The 24,275-nt window shown below is 39.7% G+C and overlaps 1 protein-coding gene across 1 annotated transcript in view; it reads left to right on the forward strand.

Moving 5' to 3' along the window:
* LOC121569569 (C1q-related factor) overlaps nt 1-22,500 on the forward strand; it is a 34,215-nt gene extending 11,715 nt beyond the window's left edge. Inside the window, exon 2 of the mRNA XM_041880647.2 lies at nt 21,119-22,500. Within this exon, the coding sequence (XP_041736581.1) occupies nt 21,119-21,298 (180 nt within the window). The 3' untranslated portion in view covers nt 21,299-22,500. The remainder of the gene's footprint in view (nt 1-21,118) is intronic.
* Nucleotides 22,501-24,275: the final 1,775 nt, after the last annotated feature.

Below are 24,275 nucleotides of genomic sequence, written 5' to 3' on the forward strand. Positions count from 1 at the left end.
GTAAGACCAGTGGCAAATCATTTGTAAAAAATAGAGAAGAGTAACGGCCCAAGGCAACTGCCCTGAGGGACACCACACTGTATATATCTGATGTTAGAGAAGCTTCCATTGAAGAACACTCTCTGGGTTCAATTGGATAAATAACTCTCCAACCATGTGATGGCAAGTTAATTTCTTCAATAACAATTTATGATCAATAAAATAAAAGCTCCAACTATAATCTTATTATCCATTTATTTTAACCAATCATCTGTCATCTGTGTCAGTGCATTACAATTTGAGTGCCTTTCTCTATGAATGCTGAAAGTTAGTAGTTATCTTGTTCTCTGAAAAATTCCATTGTATTTGGTCAAACACAATATTCTCCATCAGTTTACTAAGAACAGGCAGCAAATGGATTGGGCGGCTGTTAGAGCCAGCAAAGGGTGCTTTATTGTTTTTAGGCAGTGGAATTACTTTAGCTTCCTTCCACGCCTGTGGAGACACACGCCTTTAGGCTTTGGTTTAAGATAAAGCAAATAGGGGTGGCAATACAGTCTGCTACCATTCTCAATAGTTTCCCATCAAGGTTGTCTATACCTGGTTGTTATTGATGGACAACAATAGTTTTTCCACCTCTTCCACACTAACTTGACAAAATTCAAAACAGCAATCCTTCTCTTTCTTCATTTTTATTAATTTTTTTATTTTTATTTTAGGGGGTAGATCAGCTTTAATATTGTAGATAGATTGTAACTTCCATCAATGTAATTGTCTGCATCACTTCCAATCCCCCATATGTTTTTTTCCTCGCAAATATATATACAGTGGGGAGAACAAGTATTTGATACACTGCCGATTTTGCAGGTTTTCCTACTTACAAAGCATGTAGAGGTCTGTAATTTTTATCATAGGTACACTTCAACTGTGAGAGACGGAATCTAAAACAAAAATCCAGAAAATCACATTGTATGATTTTTAAGTAATTCATTTGCATTTTATTGCATGACATAAGTATTTGATCACCTACCAACCAGTAAGAATTCCGGCTCTCACAGACCTGTTAGTTTTTCTTTAAGAATCCCTCCTGTTCTCCACTCATGACCTGTATTAACTGCACCTGTTTGAACTCGTTACCTGTATAAAAGACACCTGTCCACACACTCAATCAAACAGATTCCAACCTCTCCACAATGGCCAAGACCAGAGAGCTGTGTAAGGACATCAGGGATAAAATTGTAGACCTGCACAAGGCTGGGATGGTCTACAGGACAATAGGCAAGCAGCTTGGTGAGAAGGCAACAACTGTTGGCGCAATTATTAGAAAATGGAAGAAGTTCAAGATGACGGTCAATCACCCTCGGTCTGGGGCTCCATGCAAGATCTCACCTCGTGGGGCATCAATGATCATGAGGAAGGTGAGGGATCAGCCCAGAACTAGTTTGCCAATGACCATCTGGATGATCCAGAGGAGGAATGGGAGAAGGTCATGTGGTCTGATGAGACAAAAATATAGCTCTTTGGTCTAAACTCCACTCGCCGTGTTTGGAGGAAGAAGAAGGATGAGTACAACCCCAAGAACACCATCCCAACCGAGAAGCATGGAGGTGGAAACATCATTCTTTGAGGATGCTTTTCTGCAAAGGGGACAGGATGACTGCACCGTACTGAGGGGAGGATGGATGGGGCCATGTATCGCGAGATCTTGGCCAACAACCTCCTTCCCTCAGTAAGAGCATTGAAGATGGGTCGTGGCTGGGTCTTCCAGCATGACAACGACCCGAAACACACAGCCAGGGCAACTAAGGAGTGGCTCCGTAAGAAGCATCTCAAGGTCCTGGAGTGGCCTACCCAGTCTCCAGACCTGAACCCAATAGAAAATCTTTGGAGGGAGCTGAACGTCCGTTTTGCCCAGCGATAGCCCCGAAACCTGAAGGATCTGGAGAAGGTCTGTATGGAGGAGTGGGCCAAAATCCCTGCTGCAGTGTGTGCAAACCTGGCCAAGACCTACAGGAAACGTATGATCTCTGTAATTGCAAACAAAGGTTTCTGTACCAAATATTAAGTTATGCTTTTCTGATGTATCAAATACTTATGTCATGCAATAAAATGCAAATGAATTACTTAAAAATCATACAATGTGATTTTCTGGATTTTTGTTTTAGATTCCGTCTCTCACAGTTGAAGTGTACCTATGATAAAAATTACAGACCTCTACATGCTTTGTAAGTAGGAAAACCTGCAAAATCGGCAGTGTATCAAATACTTGTTCTCCCCACTGTACATACACATATACATATCCTTAAAAAAATACATTTCCCTTTATTACTTTCCAACCCCACCACCCCTTCCCTAATTGGAGTAAACTAGTGAACAACAATGCTTAGGCCTCTACTTCCAGCTTATACATACTATATACATTTTATGGACACAGTCAATTTTACAATAATTCTATTTTGTTTGTTTTTCTCCTGAACTTCTTCTACCCTCAACCTCTCCGATCATTTTCATGATGTCCATCCAGTTTGCTTCTATATGCCATATCTTTCTAACTGTGCTCTTTCACAAAAGCTCTCAACCTATAACCTATATACTTATTATGGACACAGTATGCTTTACATTAGTTATCTTGTTGTTATTAGTTGTTATTAGTTGTTATTAGTCCCATCCTTCAACTTCATTCAACACCACCCATCTATCTCTTAACACCATCCATATTGCATTTCTATTTGCCATATATTTTTCAACTGTACTGTGATGTTTTACAAAAGTTCTGAACCTTTCTATTCTCATTGTTTCTACAGATTGTAAATTGAAAATAAACATTTTTGCTAAAAGTATTATTATATTATTGATCGATACACTATGACTTTTCAGATCACCCAGTAGTGCTATCTGCAGGGTTAGCTCCAGGTAACTATTGCAATCCTTTAGCCATTCCTGGACCTGTGTCCAAAAACAAGCTACAAATGGACAGTACCAAAACAAATGATGTAATGAGTCTGTCTCTTCACAGCAAAATCTGCAGAGCTGGGAAGATTGTATTCCCCATATAAATAACATTATATTGGTAGCAAGAATTGTATATAATAATTTAAATTGAAAAATGTTTAGTTTTGAATCCGGCGTCGTTTTGTATCAGTTGATAAACACTATGCCGTGGAATCGGTACGTCAAAACTCTCGTCCCAACTATTTTGCAATCTATATGGGACGGCCGTCAATCCTTTGGTCCTTAAATGAAACTGGTATACTTTTTTATTTATCACAATTTTCTTTAACCAATTATGTTATTTAATGCAAGGCCGACAGACAAGTTCCTTCCACTTTCCTCTTCCATTTTTGTGGTAATGCTGCAATTATTTGGTTGTAATTTTGGGTAGAGCAGACATTTCCATATGTTTTTGTTAGCTGCATGTGCGACATAACTCCACCAGTCCTACCGATGATATACTTTACGAAGATTATACCTTTTTTAAACATTTTGTCAAATTTTTTATTTTTTTTTATCAATTAGTATATTTGACTTTAACCACAATATTTGTTGCATTATTTGTTCTGTCGTTTCTGGAGGATTAAATTGAAATTGCAACCAACTTTCTATGCCTTGTTTTAGAAATAGTGATATTTGGGAGATTATTTACTTTTCAAATAACTGAAAGTGAGAGGTTGTAATCGGAATAAAGGGAAAAAGGCCATTCCTGAACATTGGGTGAGACAATCTTACTAATTTGCTAGAGAACCAGTTCGGATTTAAGTATAACTTTTGTATGACTGAAGCTTTTAGTGATAGGTCTAATGCATTAATATTTAATAATTTCTGTCCTCCAAATTCATATTCATTATATAAATAGGCCCATTTAATTTTGTCTGGCTTACCAAATAGGTAAACTGGGATAATACTAAAGAGTTAATCAGGGAGATTTTTCCACAAATTGACAGGTATTTACCTTTCCATGGTAGCAAGATCTTATCTATTTTTGCTAACTCTCTATTAAAATGTATTGGAGTGAGATAATTTATTTCATTTGGGATATATATTCCGAGTATATCCACATCACCATCAGACCATTTTATTGGTAAACTACATGGTAATGTAAAATATGTATTTTTTAGTGATCCAATACATAATATAGTACATTTATCATAATTTGGTTGTAATCCAGAGAGGTTAGAAAATGTATCTAGATCCTCTATGAGGCTGTGGAGGGATTCAAGTTGTGGATTTAAAAGAAAACATTAATCATCAGTGTACAATGACAACTTTGTTTTTAAGCCCTTGATTTTGAATCCCTTTATATTATTGTTGGATCTGATTTTAATAGCTAACATCTCGATGGCCATAATAAATAGATATGCCGATAGTGGACAACCTTGTTTCACGCCTCTTGACAGTCTAAAACTTTCTGAGAAATAGCCATTATTTACTATTTTACACATAGCATTACTATACATGATTTTAACCCAATTTATAAGAGATTCTCCAAAATTGAAATGCTCCAGGCATTTATATATAAACACCAGTTTATGAAATGCCTTTTTTTCTAAGTCTGCTATGAATAGCAGGCCTGGTTTCCCAGATATTTCATAGTGTTCTATTGTTTCCAGTACTTGCCTTATATTATCTCCAATGTATCGTCCATGTAAAAAAAACCTGTCTGATTAGAATGAATAATGTCAGACAATACCTTTTTAATTCTATGCGCTATACATTTTGCTATAATTTTTGCACCACAACACTGAAGTGTAAGGGGCCTCCAATTTTTTAAATGGACTGGATCTTTATATTTTCCACTTGTATCCTGTTTCAGTAGTAATGAAATCAGACCTTCTTCTTGAGTGTCTGATAATCTTCCATTTACATAGGAGTGGTTAAAACATGCTAATAACGGTCCTCTGAGTATATCAAAAAGGTTTGGTATTCCTCGACTGGTATGTCATCCAACCCTGGAGTTTTCCCGGACTTAAAGTCTTTAATTGCATCCAGAAGTTCCTCCTCTGTAATTTCACCTTCACACGAGTCTTTCTGTTTGGCTGTTAATTTTACATTATCAATAGAAAAAAAATCTCTACAATTAGCTTCAGTTAGAGGAGATGGAGGCGACTGAACCAAAAACATATGCTTAAAGTACTTTGTTTCCTCCTTCAAAATATAATTTGGTGAATCATGGGTGACTCCGTCATTTGTAACCAGTTTCAGTAAATTATTTTTGGTAGCATTCCTATGTTGAAGATTAAAAAAGAATTTGGTGCATTGACCTAAATTGCTTTTGTTTTCGAGATGAGTACTGAATTGCATGGCCTCTAAAGGCACATTTAAAGGTGTCCCATACAATAAGGGGATTTGCTGTACCTTTGTTATGTCGGAAAAAATCAGTTATAAATTCCTCTGTCCTAGTTCTCTTTCATTATTAGATATTTTATACAAAATTATGATGGTTCACTGTTCAATGTTGTCATTTCACTTCTGAGTTTTTCCACTTTACTAGTGATTGGCAATATTGAAAGGTGTTGTTATAAATGACCCATCAACTTCAATGAACAATGGAGATTAATTGTTGTTCTTGCCCATGATATCATTTAAGGTACTCCAAAGTCTTTTTCCATAGTGTTTTATGTCATTTATCTTGGTTTGGTAATATAACTTATTCTTCTTTTTGTTAAGTTTAGTCGACAAATTTCTCAATTTAAAGTATGTCAACCAATCAGCTGAGCAGCCTGACTTGTTTGCCACATCATTTGCATAATTTATTTGAACCATACAATGTTTTAATTCCTCCTTTAGCCAGAGGGCTCTAACAGTTATGCATGCACAGTTCATTTCTTAACAGGTGCATGCTTGTCAACAATGGGCATGAATACTTTTACAAATACTTCCAGTGCTGCATCTGGATTAATTTCCTCATACACATCAGACCAACATCATTTTTGACATCTTCAACAACATTGTCCTGAGAAAACATTTAGTATGATCTCTTATAAATTACATGGTATGGCTCCCAAAGTTCTTGTATTTATTTTCGGTAATACCAATTACCCCGCTGAAGACATTGTTTAAAAAAGTATTCTCGGTCATAATATACTTTATATAGGCAAAAATAAATCATTGAATAAAAAGGAACGTTTTACATCTTCCTAGGTCTGAGGGGGGTTTTAACCTTCCAGACTGGGAATTGTATCAACTCGCTACCCAAGGCTTTTACTTGCGACATATAGTTAAAAGCACTAAAGAGGAACAATGGGTACATATTGAAGATGTGCATGCTCATCCCCAGAATTTTTTTACATGTCTGTTTTCAAAGGTTAAAGCTAAGAACATTAACAACTTCATAGTTAAGAACACTATAACAATATGAAAGAAAATTAAACGTATTCTGCAAGAACCAATATCACTCCCTAAAAACACAACCCTATGAAACAATCCTTGGATAGCTTTTCAGAATTCATTGATACATTCTTCCAAATGGAAATCTAAAGGCATAGATGACTTGGTAACAGGAAATACATTTATTTCCTTGACAGAATTAAAAAGCAATTTTGGACTGAACAATGTAGATATTTTCAAATAAATGCAATTTAAAAGTTACATATCACTACATTTTTATTTGAAATATTTTGGACATCAGAGCAACCTTGAGGGAATCTTATTTGGGTCAGAAAAGGATGTTCATATGATAGTTAAGATATACAAAACCTTGCAGAGAGCATATCCAATTGACAATCTTGACAAAAAAATATAAACTATTGGAACCAAGACTTAAAAAGAACTGATGTTGGCACAAGGGTTGGGAATGGAGGGAATGTTGGAGCATAACTAACTAAATTACAGTTAACGAAAATGTACGCTTAATCCAGTATAAACTAATGTATAGAATGCCTTGCAAAAGTATTCATCCCCCTTGGCGTTTTTCATCTCTTGTTGCATTACAACCTGTAATTTAAATTGATTTTTATTTGGATTTCATGTAATGGACATACACAAAATAGTCAAAATTAGTGAAGTGAAATGAAAAATAACTTGTTTCAAAAAATTATACAAAATAAATAACGGAAAAGTGGTGCGTGAATATGTATTCACCCCCTTTGCTATGATGCCCCTAAATAAGATCTGGTGCAACCAATTACCTTCAGAAGTCACATAATTAGTTAAATAAAGTCCACCTGTGTGCAATCTAAGTGTCACATGATCTGTCACATGATCTCAGTATATATACATCTGTTCTGAAAGGCCCCAGGGTCTGCAACACCACTAAGCAAGGGGCACCACCAAGCAAGCGGCACCATGAAGACCAAGGAGCTCTCCAAACAGGTCAGGGACAAAGTTGTGGAGAAGTACAGATCAGGGTTGGGTTATATAAAAATATCAGAAACTTTGAACATCCCATGGAGCACAATTAAATACATTATAAAAAAATTGAAAGAATATGGCACCACAACAAACCTGCCAAGAGAGGGCTGCCCACCAAAACTCACAGACCAGGCAAGGAGGGCATTAATCAGAGAGGCAACAAAGAGACCAAAGATAACCCTGAAGGAGCTGCAAAGCTCCACAGCGGAGATTGGAGTATCTGTCCATAGGACCACTTTAAGCCGTACACTGCACAGAGCTGGGCTTTACGGAAGAGTGGCCAGAAAAAAGCCATTGCTTAAAGAAAAAAATTAGCAAACACATTTGGTGTTCGCCAAAAGGCATGTGGGAGACTCCCCAAACATATGGAAGAAGGTACTCTGGTCAGATGAGACTAAAATTGAGCTTTTTGGCAATCAAGGAAAACGCTATGTCTGGTGCAAACCCAACACCTCTCACCACCCCGAGAACACCATCGGCAGGCACTGGGAAACTGGTCAGAATTGAAGGAATGATGGATGGCGCTAAATAAAGGGAAATTCTTGAGGGCAACCTGTTTCAGTCTTTCAGAGATTTGAGACTGGGACGGAGGTTCACCTTCCAGCAGGAAAATGACCCTAAGCATACTGCTAAAGCAACACTCGAGTGGTTTAAGGGGAAACATGTAAATGTCTTGGAATGGCCTAGTCAAAGCCCAGATCTCAATCCAATTGAGAATCTGTGGTATGACTTAAAGATTGCTGTACACAAACGGAACCCATCCAACTTGAAGGAGCTGGAGCAGTTTTGCCTTGAAGAATGGGCAAAAATCCCAGTGGCTAGATGTGCCAAGTTTATAGAGACATACCCCAAGAGACTTGCAGCTGTAATTGCTGCAAAAGGTGGCTTTGTAGAGGGGTGAATAGTTATGCACGCTCAAGTTTTCTGTTTTTTTGTCTTACTTCTTGTTTGTTTCACAATAAAAAATATATTGCATCTTCAAAGTGTGTAAATCAAATGATACATACCCCCCAAAAAATCCATTTTAATTACAGGTTGTAAGGCAACAAAATAGGAAAATTGCCAAGGGGGGTGAATACTTTCACAAGCCACTGTATTATGCAAAAGACAAAATTCACACATTTTACAGCACAACTCAGAGTCATGTCTTAAGTGTAAAATTAACACTGTCTCAATAATCCATGCTCTCTGGGAATGCTATAAAGTCCAAATGTTATGTGCGAGATAAAGTATAGAGATACCCATTGTGCTAGATGATTCTCTTTTAATCACTCATCTTGAAAAAACGTAAACCAAAAACTTGGAAATCAAAACGCCATCATTAACATAATGGAAAAATCGAATTATTCATTATTGAAATATTGAAATAGCATGGGTGACCGAGACAAAAAAAAATGGTACAATTTAAGGCCATGTGGCAAACAATAATGCAGGCACTAGGGAAGGGGGTGTGAGCATGCGGGTCTGGACAGATGAGATGTAGTCGTTGTTTGTTTGCATCTGTAAGTTGTTGTTCATATGCGTATGTTTGTATTTGGTGTGGGGAAAAAAATGACAAGAATGTATTATAAAAAATGTAATATATAAATTACTTTAGGCCCAACCTTTGGCCCTTTGGCTTTCCTTGTTATTGCCACAATGTTATGGTCACTACAGCCAATGGGAACTGATATTGCTTTGGAGCAAAGCTCTGCAGCATTAGTGAAGATACAATCAATGGATGTCACAGATCCAACACTATTATGAGTGTAAAGTATTGTTCAAAGCAACATTTAGAAAATGTATTTGTATTTCCCCTAGAGGGCGGTTTGAGATACAATACTGCGTGAATTAAGCTGTTATCTGTGTGTAATTTCCTTTCCAACCCATCACCATGCATCTCAGTGGTTCCTTCTTCATGTCTCTGGGGGTTTCTTAAGCTCTGGTGCACATCAACACAAGACTGTTTAGCCTATTGCTGTGTATCGAGGTGTGACCCATGCAGTGTGTTTAGCATGTGGAGGCAATCTATACACAGCAAATTGAACAAACATGAACCATCTGTATCCGAATCTGGCATGTTATATTAGTGTCTGTCTTAATTAATGAAACCTGTTAGAAAGTGTGGAGATTTGTTTTTGCTTTTTTCCCGTAATGCTTTTTCCCGCAATTCATATAAAAAGAGGGGGACTGAAAGAAAGTTCAGGCTATGTTGGGTGTTAAAATACAAATATAGACATTGCATTCATTCACTTTGTAGCATATATTATTTCAGAATAGCCTAGACATTGAATCAATATATATCTGTGGTAGCACTTTATTTTAAGGTAACATATTAGACACAAATTTGTAGTTTATAAGTACGTATATAATTATCTTATAAGGCCTTTATTATGTCTTATTAGCCCTATATTAGATCTTAATTAAGTGATTTGTTATTCAAACCGTATAAGTCATTTATTCTTGGCCAATCCTTAATAACATAATTATTAACAATTATAAAGGCATATTCATATTCAATAAAGTGTGACCATATTTTTACCTGCAGATTTTTTTCTCAGTTTCAGGCAAGCTTTGTATGTTTTTGCTCAAGGGTGTAGGGAGGAGTGATCCTTTGTGATTAATAATAAAACCTTATACAGTTGACATGCATATATATATATATGGAAATACAGTATATACCGTTTAGAAGTTTAGTTGTTTACATCTAATTTTGACTTGAATGTTGGCTGTATGGCATATATGAAAGGAGATGTGCCCCTTTCTGTACAATGAGGTCATTTCTGGACAGTTTTTCTGCAAGTAAAAATATGTTCACACTTTAAAATAGGGAACACATATTGAGGTACAATCCTCTTACCAGTCCAAAATAAAAACAGCTTATTAAGAGTCTGTTTCTTGTGTAACTTGCTCTTTATTAAATATTAATATGCCTTTATTATTGCTAATAATTATGTAATTAACGATTGTCCAGTAATACATGACTTATAATGTTTGAATAAGAAAACACTTAATTAAGGCCTAATATATGGCTAATAAGACCTAATAAAGGCCTTATAAGCTACTTATATACACACTTAGAAACTACAGATTAGTGGCTAATATGTGTACCTTAAAATAAAGTGTTACTATATACTACATATATATATATATGTTACTGTCTCATCAGCTGAACATTCTACTTAACACTCTGGTGCTAAAATGAAACCAGAGACAATATCTTTGGGCGAGGTTTAGTTTATTCAGCACTGAGACTGAGGGGCCGCTGTTTGTCTCTGTATATCTTCAGGAACAGAGAGCCTCCGTCTAGTGGTGTCTGGGATAGGGAGAGGCGAGATGCACTCAGCCCTTGGTATCGATCCCACCATGTGCGTGCGTGTGTCTCTGTCTGTGTACGTGCATTCATGCATGTGCCTGCGTTTGTGTAACCCATTCCCACTCTGACAGACCGGTTCTTCCCTCCTGTGATGTAGTCTATGACCCTCACTCTATAATCAGCTGGAGAGGTAGCAGAGGCGGACCTTTGGCCTTGATTTGCTGTGTAATTGGACATCAGAGTTGACACTCTGCCGAGTGGAACATTAGAAGCAGTCTAATTAGGTGCGGTAGGGCTATTAAATGAAGATTTGCCCATGTTGTTAAGAAATACCACACAAATTGGAAATGTCAAGATGACACCCGGCTGCCATCGCCAACCAAGGGAAAAAAATCATTTATCAGAAAAGTTTCCAACTGAAAGCAAACACAATCCCCATACTACTACTTCACTCCAATGCTGTCTCTTCTTCAGCCTGTCTCTGCAGTCTTGTCCCTTTAAATAGCAGAGCAGCAGCCAGACTTCATCTCCACTGTCATCTCAGATTCAATAGTTTATGAATAAATGCTGTAACATCCCCATACATTGAAACACATGAGCATATGGTCTAAAATAGCCTATGGATTTTCAGCTGGAGATGACTGACTCCAGCATGACATTGGTGTTGACTCACAAGGCTCCTTCATTATAATGAGAGCACATACGGGGGACGGGAAAGCGCCCATGGCCCTGTTATTTTGTAAACATCTCTCTCTAAGTCCTGACATCTCGCCATCACCCAATTCAATACATTCTGATAACCCCCGACCCCCTCTCTCACATCACAGGGAACCCTCAAGTCAATGGCTCCAAAGTGACTCACACTCAGACGGCTAAGTTACTGTATGTGTTTAACAAGGTGTCTCTCCCCTCTAAACATGAATATGGCAGATATCAACAGTGATATATCAACAATCCTTCTAGCCAGAAATGATGAATAGGGCACTTCATGAAAAATGCATGTGGCAGCAAAACATCTAAACCTGCCTCTCCCTCAAGACTATTAGTACTTTCTGCCTAAGCTTTGCCTCGTTAGGGAGGTTTCTCACACTGCAAAACGCTCCTCTCAATACCCCATAATACTTTGTGGTGCATTTCAAGCAATAACAGTTTTTTAAAATTCATAGCGACTAAAATAACTTGCCTTATGTTGTGGGAGGGTTCAACGTGTCACCCGATTCTACCATAAAAACACTCTGTTACCAAGATGCAGGGAGTGAGTGGTGATTGAGACTGAGCAGTGCTGAAAATTGAGCGTTTCTCACAGTAATTGACTGACAATAGTGAGTCACAAACAAGCAAAAGTTGGGACACACACAGGTCAGAGTTGACGCTTCCCCTTCTACCTCTCTCTGTTTCTCCTCTCCTCCCCCTCCCCTATTCCAGTGCCAATACATCATCATCACAACAAGCCAAAGGATTTTCCAGCCCCATCGTTATCACTGTTGTCCCATCCATCGCCTCTGTGTTTTGTCGCGTCATTATCCTCCCAAGTTGTTGTTGTTTCTAACCGATAGGACACAGAACTGTAATACATAATGCATTTCCGTGATGACAGGCTTTGATTTGCCTTGACACCCAGTGGGAGGGACACTTGGCATTATATAAACAATTGTATAAATGGTGGAGAGGTTCATGCGACGAAAGGCATTCACGTTACAGGGAAAAAGGCCCTGAATGTACAAACAGAACAGATGCAGTGATTAATGCACAAAGCCTTTCTCTCTTTCTCCTTGACAGATGGTGGCTCTCCCGTACCATCTCCTTCTCTCAACAACTTATCATGTATTTAGTCAGGTTTCTACCACAAATACACCAATAACACAAAAGAGGAATGGAGGTTTTTGACAGCATGACAACTCTGCTCAGAACAACACCTGACACCAAAGATCTGTGGAGCAACGGTCTTTTGACTAGGGAGATTTCTGTATGTGTGTGTGTGTGTGTGTCTTTGAGCATGTGCAAATGTGTGTGTGTGCGCATGTGTATCCGTGTGTGCATGTGTGTGTGTGTGCATGTGCGTGTATGTGTCATGGTGGTGGGTGTTAGGAGATTTGACAGGGTTGTGACAAGGTGTCTAAGCTGCCATTAGGCATGCGGCTCACGGTTGGGTGTTCAAACCCAATTAGGTGGCGGTACACTTGGATTTAGAAAGAGGTGAGCGAAGTTTAAAGAATGGAAGCTTAACAGTGAGTCAACAAGTCCCTGCCAGAGAAACGTCAGCAGCTGTCCTCCATCCATACATGTCCTTGTCACTCCGACTGGAGAGAACCGATCAGTGTCCAAGAGAGGGACGTTACAGACTGTTACTGACACCAGCAAACCACAGCTAGGCCAGTACAATATTTAAATGGATTGTTTGGATCTTTTGCATTGTCAATCAAGACAATAACACAACACCAGGCATTTCAGCTGTTAGCTATAGGATAATGCAAAATGCCATCGCAACTCAACATGATTCCCAACTCTGTAGAAGTAATCAGCTTTAGCAGAGGACAGTGAATATGCAAAAAGCTGTCATCCCTTTATCTATTATAGGTACGAATGCTGTCATTATTGATAAACTCCACATTCATATTCAAATGCATTCACAAGGCGAGCGGAGCCGAGTGGAGTGGTATTCACTGTGGAGTCTGGGGGGCATTATCTATTAAGCTGAAGCAGCACAGCCTCAGCCCTCAGCTCTCATCTCTCTCTAATGTTCCAGTACCACGCAGAGCATTATTCAATCAGAGACATCACAGTGACAATGTGATGGATGCTAACATGCTTCAGCAGCTACGGCAGGGGGAGACGAGACAACGTCAGACGACTCTGGAGCCATTTGCCATCGCTGGAGTAGGCTAGGCTGGCCTGGGCGCTCACGCTTTGTTTGTTGTGTCAAAAGTTCCACGTTGTATTCTATTTTGAGGCCATGCTCTGCCAGTTCCAGTTTTGTTCTCTCTTTCCATCTCTCTGCTCCTTTTGCTCACTCCCTCTTTCTCTCTCTTTCTCCCTCTTTCTCTCTCTTTCTCCCTCTTTCTCTCTCTTTCTCCCTCTTTCTCCCTCTTTCGCTCTCTTTCTCCCTCTTTCTCTCTCTTTCTCCCTCTTTCTCTCTCTTTCTCCCTCTTTCTCCCTCTTTCTCTCTCTTTCTCCCTCTTTCTCCCTCTTTCTCCCTCTTTCTCTCTCTTTCTCCCTCTTTCTCCCTCTTTCTCTCTCTTTCTCCCTCGTTCTCCCTCTTTCTCTCTCTTTCTCTCTCTTTCTCCCTATTTCTCCCTCTTTCTCTCTCTTTCTCCCTCGTTCTCCCTCTTTCTCTCTCTTTCTCTCTCTTTCTCCCTCTTTCCCCCTCTTTCTCTCTCTTTCTCCCTCTTTCTCCCTCTTTCTCTCTCTTTCTCCCTCTTTCTCCCTCTTTCTCTCTCTTTCCCCCTCTTTCTCCCTCTTTCTCTCTCTTTCTCCCTATTTCTCCCTCTTTCTCCCTCTTTCTCTCTCTTTCTCCCTCGTTCTCCCTCTTTCTCTCTCTTTCTCTCTCTTTCTCCCTCTTTCCCCCTCTTTCTCTCTCTTTCTCCCTCTTTCTCCCTCTTTCTCCCTCTTTCTCTCTTGTTCTCCCTCTTTCTCCCTCTTTCTCTCTCTTTCTCTCTCGCTTTCTAAAGTCTAACCTATGGCTTTCGCTTCCAGCTTGTGAGTTGTTCCGAGTACAGTGTGAGGGTAAATTATGCGGCTTCTCTGTCATTGTGTACAACAGCGACTGAGTGAAAGAAATAAAGAATGAACAATGAATTGAGCAATGAACAAGAGTTTCAATCTCAATTATTTACAGTTTTTCTCAATTGCTAAAACACTAAACCCTATTGTCTGAACCAAATGCTCAGTTGCCTGAACCCACTGATTGAATCAATCACTCTTTTGGCAAAACCATAAGCACTTTTCACCTGTTTAGACATAACTTGCCAACACATTTTCATTGTGATGCACCCGTGCTGCATAATGGTGAGCACAGGTGACAAAAGTCAAACACAATTAGAGCACAGGTGTCACCACTTGAACACAACAACTCAAAATTGATCACACTTGTGGCTAATGATGTGAGGGAACATATACAGTAAGCCAGTTCAGAGAGCACTGGTTTGTGAGGCCCTACAATGGATAGAAATCTGAGAGGAAGAGTTCGTGTGAGAGGAGGTCGAGGTGGTCGAGGTGGTCAGCGAAGACAAAGAACAGTAATATCTGATGAAATCAGAGCTACTGTGATTGACCATGTTCTTGTCCATGGTATGAGCATGAGGGAGGCTGGACAAAGGGTACAATCAAACATCAGTAGATTCACTGTGTCCACCATAATCCGAAGATTTAGAGAAGAGAACAGGTAATTACCTTTTTTTGACATTATAGTACAGTATGTAAATGTTGACAGCAATTACTGTATGACATACTATATACTGTACCACAGTATACTGTAAGTAAATATATGTTTCAGTACATCACTGTACCAATGTACTGTAGTATTGTAATGGAGGGTTGGTCTAACTGTTTGTAGGCCTAGTATTCCATGTATATTTTTTGTAACTCCATGTTCTCTTTTTGTAGAATTGAAAGACAGGTATGTTCTCCCCACACCAAGAGACCCTAATTGTTGATATGGTCCGTGAGAACAATGCCATTAAACTGAGCGAAATTCAGCAGAAGATCATTGAGGACCATTTAAATTTTGAGGGTATCAACAGTGTCAGCCTCTCTACTGTTGATCGTGTCCTCAAGCGCAACAGACTGCGCATGAAACAGCTATACAGAGTGCCCTTTGATCGCAACTCAGACAGAGTCAAAGAGCAAAGATTCCAGTATGTACAGGTTGGCATATATCCAGACACATTCAATGTTGATTACTCTAAGTAGTGATTTACTGTAGTGGCCTAAATCACTTTTTCCGTATCACTTACAAAACTATATCTATTTCTACAGAGGGTTTTTCAACTGGATGCAATGGAAAGACCCCATCAATACATCTACATGGATGAAGCTGGGTTTAATCTCACCAAAAGGAGAAGGAGAGGCCGTAATGTGATTGGCCATCGGGCCATTGTTGGTGTTCCTGGGCAGCGTGGTGGCAATGTCACATTATGTGCTGCCATCAGCAATCATGGGGTTGTCCACCATCATGCCAACCTGGGGCCCTACAACACTCACCAGCTCCTCATTTTCCTCAATCACATGCGAGATGCTTTGTTAGGGCAGCAGGATGAGCATCCCATCTATGTTGTTGTTTGGGACAATGTGAGTTTTCACAGAGCCCTCCAGGTTAGAGAGTGGTACAATATGAACCAAGGTTTTATCAATCTTTGCCTTCCACCGTACTCCCCTTTCCTAAACCCCATTGAGGAATTCTTCTCCTCATGGCGGTGGAAGGTATATGAACGCCAACCTTACACCAGGGTAAATCTCCTGCAAGCCATGGGACTTGCCTGTGGTGACATAGGTGTGGAGGCATGCCAAGCCTGGATACGGCATGCCAGGGTTTTTTCCCCGTTGCCTGGCCAGACAAAATGTGGCCTGTGATGTGGATGAAGTCCTGTGGCCTGACCCAGTACGGAGACATGATGCTGTGGCTGAGTAATGCACTTATTTGTATATTTTTGTACTTTATTTTTACATGGGCTTACTGTACACAAGTGGCAAACGCATAAGATTTCTGTTTGTTTTTACAAGTGCTACATGTAAATGCACAAGATTTCTGTTTTGTCTTTTTGTACAAGTGCTAAATGCACAGTTTTTTTTTGTTTTGCAACATGCATTTAGCCTACAGTGAACAATAAACATTTATTTCTCCAGCTTCATGTCCTGAGCATTGTGTTTTCTATTTTTCTACATAGTGTTTAGTGACTGTTCAGTAGTGTTTTTAATTTTGATTGACTCGGGGCACGATTTGACAACATAGTTCAGTTTTGAGCACAGATTGAACTGTTTTGAGGTGAAAGTTTGGTTTTGCAAGAAGAGTCTGGGGTTTTGTGAATGTAGCTTGAAAATTGGGTTTTGTGTTCACAGTTAAGAGAAAAGGAGAGCAGCTTTCAAGAAATGTGTCTTAGCAATCGAGAAAACTGTAATATGACTATAGCGTGGTCAGATTCTTTGAAATCAATGGTTGCTGAGATCAAATACATTGGATTTCTAATAGCGTAAGGATAGTCCTTGGCAAGTTTAATTCCTTAACTTTCTAACACAAGGAGTTGAATTGAGTCATATCACACACCTCTGACATCATCAATGTGAATGCAATAAGACAAATATTTTAAGAAGTTTTCAAAATCCCCATAGACAGATCCAACCAAGTCTCTATCCTCCGCCCCCATCTGGCACAAAGCAGCAACCTTCTAATAAGAGCGTGTTGACTTTGTGTGCTCAGGGCGAATCATCTCATATTAATATGCACTGGACGACTGCTGCTATGGATCAGGAGAGAGGGCTTTGTTTGCACATCAATATGAGCCTTGCAAGATTTAATCAGGAAGGTAAACAATGAAAGAAGACTCATAGATGCCTATAGTACAATATGCCAATGCCATATTTAACCTGCACCTTTAAGGCTGGCTTCAGCATAACAGTTCGGCATAGTCCTTCATAGCATTACCCAGAGTACTTCACCTTGAAAGTACTCTCCGAAATGGCAAAGATCTCCATGCAAGCTGGAATGTCTCTAGCTATCTATTTAAACTGTCCTCAACCAGGTCTCTCTAGAAAAACCTGTATAAATAAAGGTAAAAAATAAAAAATACTGAACATTCCTCTTGTTCTGGCTGAGAATAATCGAAAGGCGTCTGGCATGACGTGTCTTTACAGCCACAATATATTTATTCCTCTGTCGCCCTGCATCTTTCATTTCAAACTTATCCATTACGTTCTTACGCTTGTCTTATTCTTATTAGTCCTTTCAGTTTGCCTTTTAAAAAAATCACACTTCTATCTACTGCTAAGAGATATTATGCGAGGTAAAGACAAAATGACAGGCTTGATCTACTCTCTCTCAACGTTGTAAGAAGAGTGGAAAAGGCAAGAGGGAGATAAACTAAGGAGAAGGCTTCATGAAATCACTGAGATTTCTCAGATTCTCATTATCGTGACTGTCTGATTGTCAGCAGGGTGCTTCATACCAAGCTGTCAAAGAAGTAGTCCGATTCCAAAGGACTGGCAAGGCTTCCAAGATGCCTGAATGTGATGAAGGCGATGAGGCACTGATGTCAGTTGATAAAATGCTGCTCCATGTGAAATATTGTGTTATCGTATTGTCTCCATGGTGAAGAAGTTAAGCCTTTCTGTCTGTCACAAGACCTGCTAAAGAGCGGGGATGACAGGTACATGAAGTGTTAGCAGTGGATGGGATGTGTGCCCTATCAATGTTGAAAATGATCTTGCAGTTGGCATTCTTCAAAAAATCTAATCAAATTGTATTGGTCACATGACCCGAATATAACAGGTGTAGACTTTACTGTGAAATGCTTACTTACAAGTCCATTCCCAACAATGCAGATTTCAAAATTAAGAAAAATATTTTCTAAATAAAAAAGGAAATAGTAACACAATAAAATAACAATAACGAGGCTATATACAAGGAGTACCAGAACCGAGTCAATGTACGAGGTAGTTGAGGTAATTGAGGTAGTTGAGGTATTCTCACTCTTCACATGCCCTTTGAGAAGCTTTCCATTTCTCTCTCACTCAGTTCTTTCATAGTTTCTAAAGACTTTTATACACCTCCTTTGGAAGACTGGACAAAAGTTTTCCCAGCTTTAAAGGAGAAATAATATGACCATGCATTTTCATATTGGTTGATTTCTTAAAGCCTTTAGAGGCAATGATGGGATGTTTTCAGTAAATTTCGGGATTTATTGATGATGCATTGTCACTCACATCATAGCTTAGCTTAGACAGGTTTTTAAACACAATGTGTCAATTCAATAAATGTATCTCTCAAAACACTTTATTCAGCACTGACTAGGGACTGACTGAAACTCTGTTATTTGATTTAATTGAATAGACAGCTTCAATGTCCCTGCCTGTTGCTTGTATTGACTCACAACCCATCATAGCTATTGGGCTTTAGTTCACTTTGCTTTCATTGAATTAGCTTTCATTGCATTTTCACAATGTGCATATTATGTTTCTACCATTAAAATGTCAGTCATGTTGTCAGATAATTAAAGTGTTGATAACTTTATCATTTTATACGCTACCTTCTAGTAAAACATTTATAGATTGACATTACAGGACGTAATGCATATGGTTTACTATCTGCTCTCTCGACTTGGAAAATATTAAAATAAACAAGGACATTTACATTTTAGCAGACAGTCTTATCCAGAACAACTTACAGTAGTGAGTGGATACATTTTTGCCCGTACTGGCCCCACGTGGGAATCAAACCCACAACCCTGGCATTGCAAGCGCCATGCTCTACCTACTGAGCAACACGGGACACTGATAATTACCGCAGTAGTAGAGGGAGTCAAGTGAAATGCATGCATTCATTAGACAGCAAGTCTCCCTCCCTGTATCTCTCTACTCCTCCACCCATCCCCTGTTCTCCCCCTCTCCCCTAACCCTGGCCCACAGACAATCACTGACAGGTCTACAGGGTTAAACCCCATCAGTGTGTTGTTGCAGGAGGTCTGTGCCAGCCCCCTGGCCCTCAAATGTGTCAATAAATCCGATGTGTGTGGCCCCTGGTTAAACGGGCCAATTAATTATCCTATCTTATCCCTGCCACCTGCTCAGCCAGGCTGCCACGCGGCACACCAGATCTGGGACCCTGCCCATACTTTAGATTCAGATCCAGAAGCTTTTTAGAGAATGGGGGAAAGAGTAGTTTGATTGAAGTTATGACAGATGTGTTTTTCATTGGTGGGACAGATTATAAAGGATTCTTAGCTACAGACAATATCAGGGTTTATGGCAACTGAATGTATATCTCAGATGCTTTGGTCTTCCAAAATGTATGGTGCTGATGCTATTTATTTAGGCCCTGATCTTTCTATGCTTGTGTACAACTGGTGATGTCTCAGTGCAGTATAATACTGCTGCACTTCAGTTTCTTTTTGTAAAGCTCTACATGAATGGTCAATGGTTAGCTTTTAAAAGTATTTATTTCTGTCGCATACACGCACATGCGCGCACGCACACACACACACACACACACACATTTAAACGCACACAGTTATTACTGTCAGGGCACCCGTTTCTCACAACAGCCCACGCTGTTCTCCCAGTAGAGAGGAGAACGTTTCAGATGGAGCTTAATTAGCCTGGCCCAGAGGTCAAGGAGATCCAGCACCAAATGTTCAGACTGCCAAGCAGCCTGGCCTGACAATACCATACACACCACATAGCCTACAGCCAACATAAATGCAATTGATATGGTAGATATACAGTAATGTATGAATTCAATCACACTTACAACATATCTTACTTTTACAGTATTTTCTCATTCACTAAAGAATAGGGATGTTTTTCACTTTTTATAAGTTTATGTGAGGTGGGTGTCCTTGATGTATTTCACTGTAACTCCTCAGTAGTTCCCTCTACACTTAGAAAAAAGGGTTCCAAAAGGGTTATTCGGCTGTCCCCATAGGAGAACCCTTTTTGGTTCGAGGTAAAAACACTTTTTGGTTCCAGGTAGAACAATTTCTTGTTCCATGTAGAACTTATTCCACAGAGGTGGAACCAAATGGGTTCTACCTGGAACCAACAAAGGGTTATCCTATGGGGACAGCTGAAGAACCCTGTAGACCTTTCCTGCAGTCAAATGACCTAGTGGCCCCATGGGCGGAATGTTATTAATATATTTCATAATCTCATAATTAATAAACATTATATAAAAAAACTGCAGAAAATCCAGTGTTTCTATGTCAAACGGTTTTGTTCTATTTCAGTCTTCTGTGATGTACTGTATATAAAGTGTAATATTGGGATACAAACTCAAAATTGAAGCCCTTAACCATGTGTGTGAGGTGTATACTTTTGTTTCAAAGTAGATTTGTTTAAGACTACCAAGAAACACTGTGTGACCCTGATTTAGCCCACTGCAGTAAAATCTTTTAGGGTTCTAGATGGCACCTTTTTTTTCTAAGAGTGTATAATAGAACCAGGTCACCAGAAGAGTGAAACCTGTTGTTGGGTTTTTTAGAACGTCTACTCAGGTGGAGAACACTGAGCAGTGCTTTGAGCAGAGACAATAACCATCTGACCTGACACCCCAGCCCACAGTCTTCAATTCATGGCAGAACATTCAATGAAGAACCAATGACAGCCTAATTAAAATCATGTTGTGGTGTGTGATGTGCCAGAAGGTTACTGACCATTCCCTTGTTCTTTATGTGTAGAATTAAAAGGCAGAATCAAAGCATGACAACTGAAATGACTGCCATTTCAAATAACGTTTGTGCAGTATGTTTCTCTAACACATTCATCCCCTCTTTCCTCTCTTCCCTGTTCCAGGTGCGAGCCAGTGCCATCGCCCAGGACGCTGATCAGAACTATGACTACGCCTCCAACAGCGTCATCCTCCACCTAGACGCAGGCGACGAGGTCTACATCAAGCTGGACGGGGGCAAGGCTCACGGCGGCAACAACAACAAATACAGCACCTTCTCTGGGTTCATCCTCTACGCCGACTGAACCCACGCAAGAGGCACGTCCCAGACAGAAAGACAGAGAAAGAAAAGAAAGTAAGAGATTGAGAAAAATAGTTGTAATGAGGGAAGGAAGGGGTTAAATGCCGGAATGCTTTCTAGTTTCCTGGTTCTCTCTATTGTCACACCAACCTCTGCTTATAAAACACATCATCCCCAAATCAAGTTTCTCCAGCTCAGCTCAGCCTGCCTGCCTGTCTGCTGTGCTGTGAGGGAGGGAGAACATGGTAATAGGGGAGGGAGTAGTGTGGGGGGAAGCTAGGGAAAGAGAGGTGCTTAGCCCTCCTCATCAGAATTCTAACCTGTCAGTTGCTCCTTGCTTTCTGAGTATTCCTCCTCCTCAAACTGGATAATAAACCAACTAACGTCAAGTGAATCAACTAACGTCAAGTGGATCCGACCTCATCATCTTCTCTCCATAACGGTCGGCTATATGGACTCAGTTGACTGAAATTGTCCTATCTTGTCGTTATGTGCTTTTCCTTTTGTAAAAGATACTACTACATCGTATAGTTACACAAAACAGGATATTAAAAAGATGTTTGTCCCTTGTGAGAAAAAAACTAGATTTTGAGAGAATGGTTTTGTGAGATGTTGACTGTGATTCAGAAGGTGAGCAATCTAAAAATCTGATTAAAAACGCCTTTAGTTGAGAAACGGAAATTAAAGGTGTCATTATAGTTTCTAACGATATATGATTTGTTGCATTTGACACCTGGCTATCACATGGTGTTTGTTTATGTGTGATGTCAGCTGTGGGAACACAGGCTGAATGTTATTCATGCAAAGCATGTTATACACAGACAACATTACATTTTCCCTTGTCCCATCCAACGTATCTAAAGAGAAAACGACACATAGTCTCTATCCTTGCCCCTTCTCCCATCCCTATACCCCTATCCTATTTGTCTAAACATGGCCAAAGTGGGTTGAAAATAGACTAAAATGTATATTAGATGTTCTAGTTATGTAGATATCCTCCACCACCAGAGTCATTCAATGAAGCAACATATTCAGATTCTGAGGTAACCTATTTTATAAAAACCAGTGTCCATTACTTCAGCTTCTTCCTCTTGCACTCTGCTGTGGTGAAGTTAAACATCTAAAGCAGAGCAATGAGATGGAGAGAGAGAGGGAGAGAGAGAGAGAGAGAGAGAGAGAGGGAGAGAGAGAGAGAGAGAGAGAGAGAGAGAGAGAGAGAGAGAGAGAGAGAGAGAGAGAGAGAGAGAGAGAGAGAGAGAGAGAGAGAGAGAGAGAGAGAGAGAGAGAGAGAGAGAGAGAGAGAGAGAGAGAGAGAGAGAGAGAGAGAGAGAGAGAGAGACAGAGAGAGAGAGAGAGAGAGAGACAGAGAGAGAGAGAGAGAGAGAGAGAGAGGGGGAATGGGATGTTTTTATGGCGAGGCAGATTTTCTGTTTCAGTGTCTGAGGCTTCACTGGATGTCATCCGTTCATTAGCTGCATATTCACTGATACATACAGGCATTATGGTAATATTTACTCAACATGGCGGGCTGACAGCTTGCTTTAGAATGAAATTGATTGGGTGAGTGACTTGGCTTGTTAGCATTGTGTGTGCGTGTGTTTTGTGTCTGTGTGTGTGTGTGGGTGTGTGTGTGTGCGTACGTGCGTGCGTGCTTGTGTGCGTGTGTGTGCGTGCGTGAATACGTACATGCGTGAATGTGTGTGTTGGTGTATTTGAGTGTTTGCATCAGAGCATGCGCCATGCCATTGCTACTGCTACATTGTTGTTTTTCTGTTATTCTGTGCTACAGCCAATGACAGATATTTTACTCAGCAGACAATGAGATTGCATTACATAGGGAGGGGAGCCTCTGTAGAGATGGTGAGAAGAACAAACAGCTTGTAAATTAAATCTATGCTATGTTTGTCTATCTAATTTTATCTTTTTGAACTGTTGAATACATTTAAATAATAAATGGGATTTTTGGAGTCACTTGTCTCAAGATAATTATTTTACCCCAAATACTATTATTGTGTTGAACTATTTAGAGTGCAGACAGCATGGTTGTGAGGCTGGTTGAATGTACTGCCAAATTCTCTAAAACGACGTTGGGGGCGGCTTATGGTAGAGAAAGGAACGTTCAATTATCTGGTGGACATTCCTGCGGTCAGCATGCCAATTGCACGCTCCCTCAAAATTTGAGACATCTGTGGCATTGTGTTCTGTGACAAAACTGCACACTTTAGGGTGGTGTTTTATTGTCCCTCAGCTTCTTGACATGCCACACCTGTCAGATGGATGGATTATCTTGGCAAAGGAGAAATGCCCACTAACAGGGATGTAAACAAATGTGTGCACAACATTTGAGATAAATAATATTTTTGTTCGAATGGATCATTTCTGGGATCTTTTATTTCAGCTCATGAAACATGGAACCAATACTTTACATGTTGCGTTCATATTTTTGTTCAGTATAGTTTAAACTTTTTAAAAAAATTATATAATAATATATGCCATTTAGCAGACACTTTTATCCAAAGTGACTTACAATCATCCATGCATACATTTTACATATTGTTGGCCCCTGGGAATCGAACCCACAATCTTGGCATTGCAAGCGCCATGCTCTACCAACTGAGCACCAGAGAACCAATTGTCTGTTTAAGAAAACATGAAACAGATCCTATTATAAATGCCTTCTCCTCTCCCTCTCCTTCATATCAGTCTAACCAGAGATTATTTGGGATGATAGGTATCAGGGAGGCAAGGAGGGGGGTAGGAAGGGTGCACCACTCCCCATATCCTCCACTCGTCTCCTCTCCTGTGGAGATGCTACGGATCTGAAAAGGTGGGCTGCAAGATAAAGTCCATCTGACTCCAGCGATGTCCGCCAGCGCACCAGTGGAATAAATCTACTAAATACAATACTCATTTAAAAAGCAAATGACTCCTGCAGGAACACCACAGTCTGCCTCAATCTGAGATCTCAGCCTATATTCACA

This window comes from Coregonus clupeaformis, chromosome 7, assembly GCF_020615455.1.
Source record: "Coregonus clupeaformis isolate EN_2021a chromosome 7, ASM2061545v1, whole genome shotgun sequence".
NCBI classification, from domain to species: domain Eukaryota; kingdom Metazoa; phylum Chordata; class Actinopteri; order Salmoniformes; family Salmonidae; genus Coregonus; species Coregonus clupeaformis.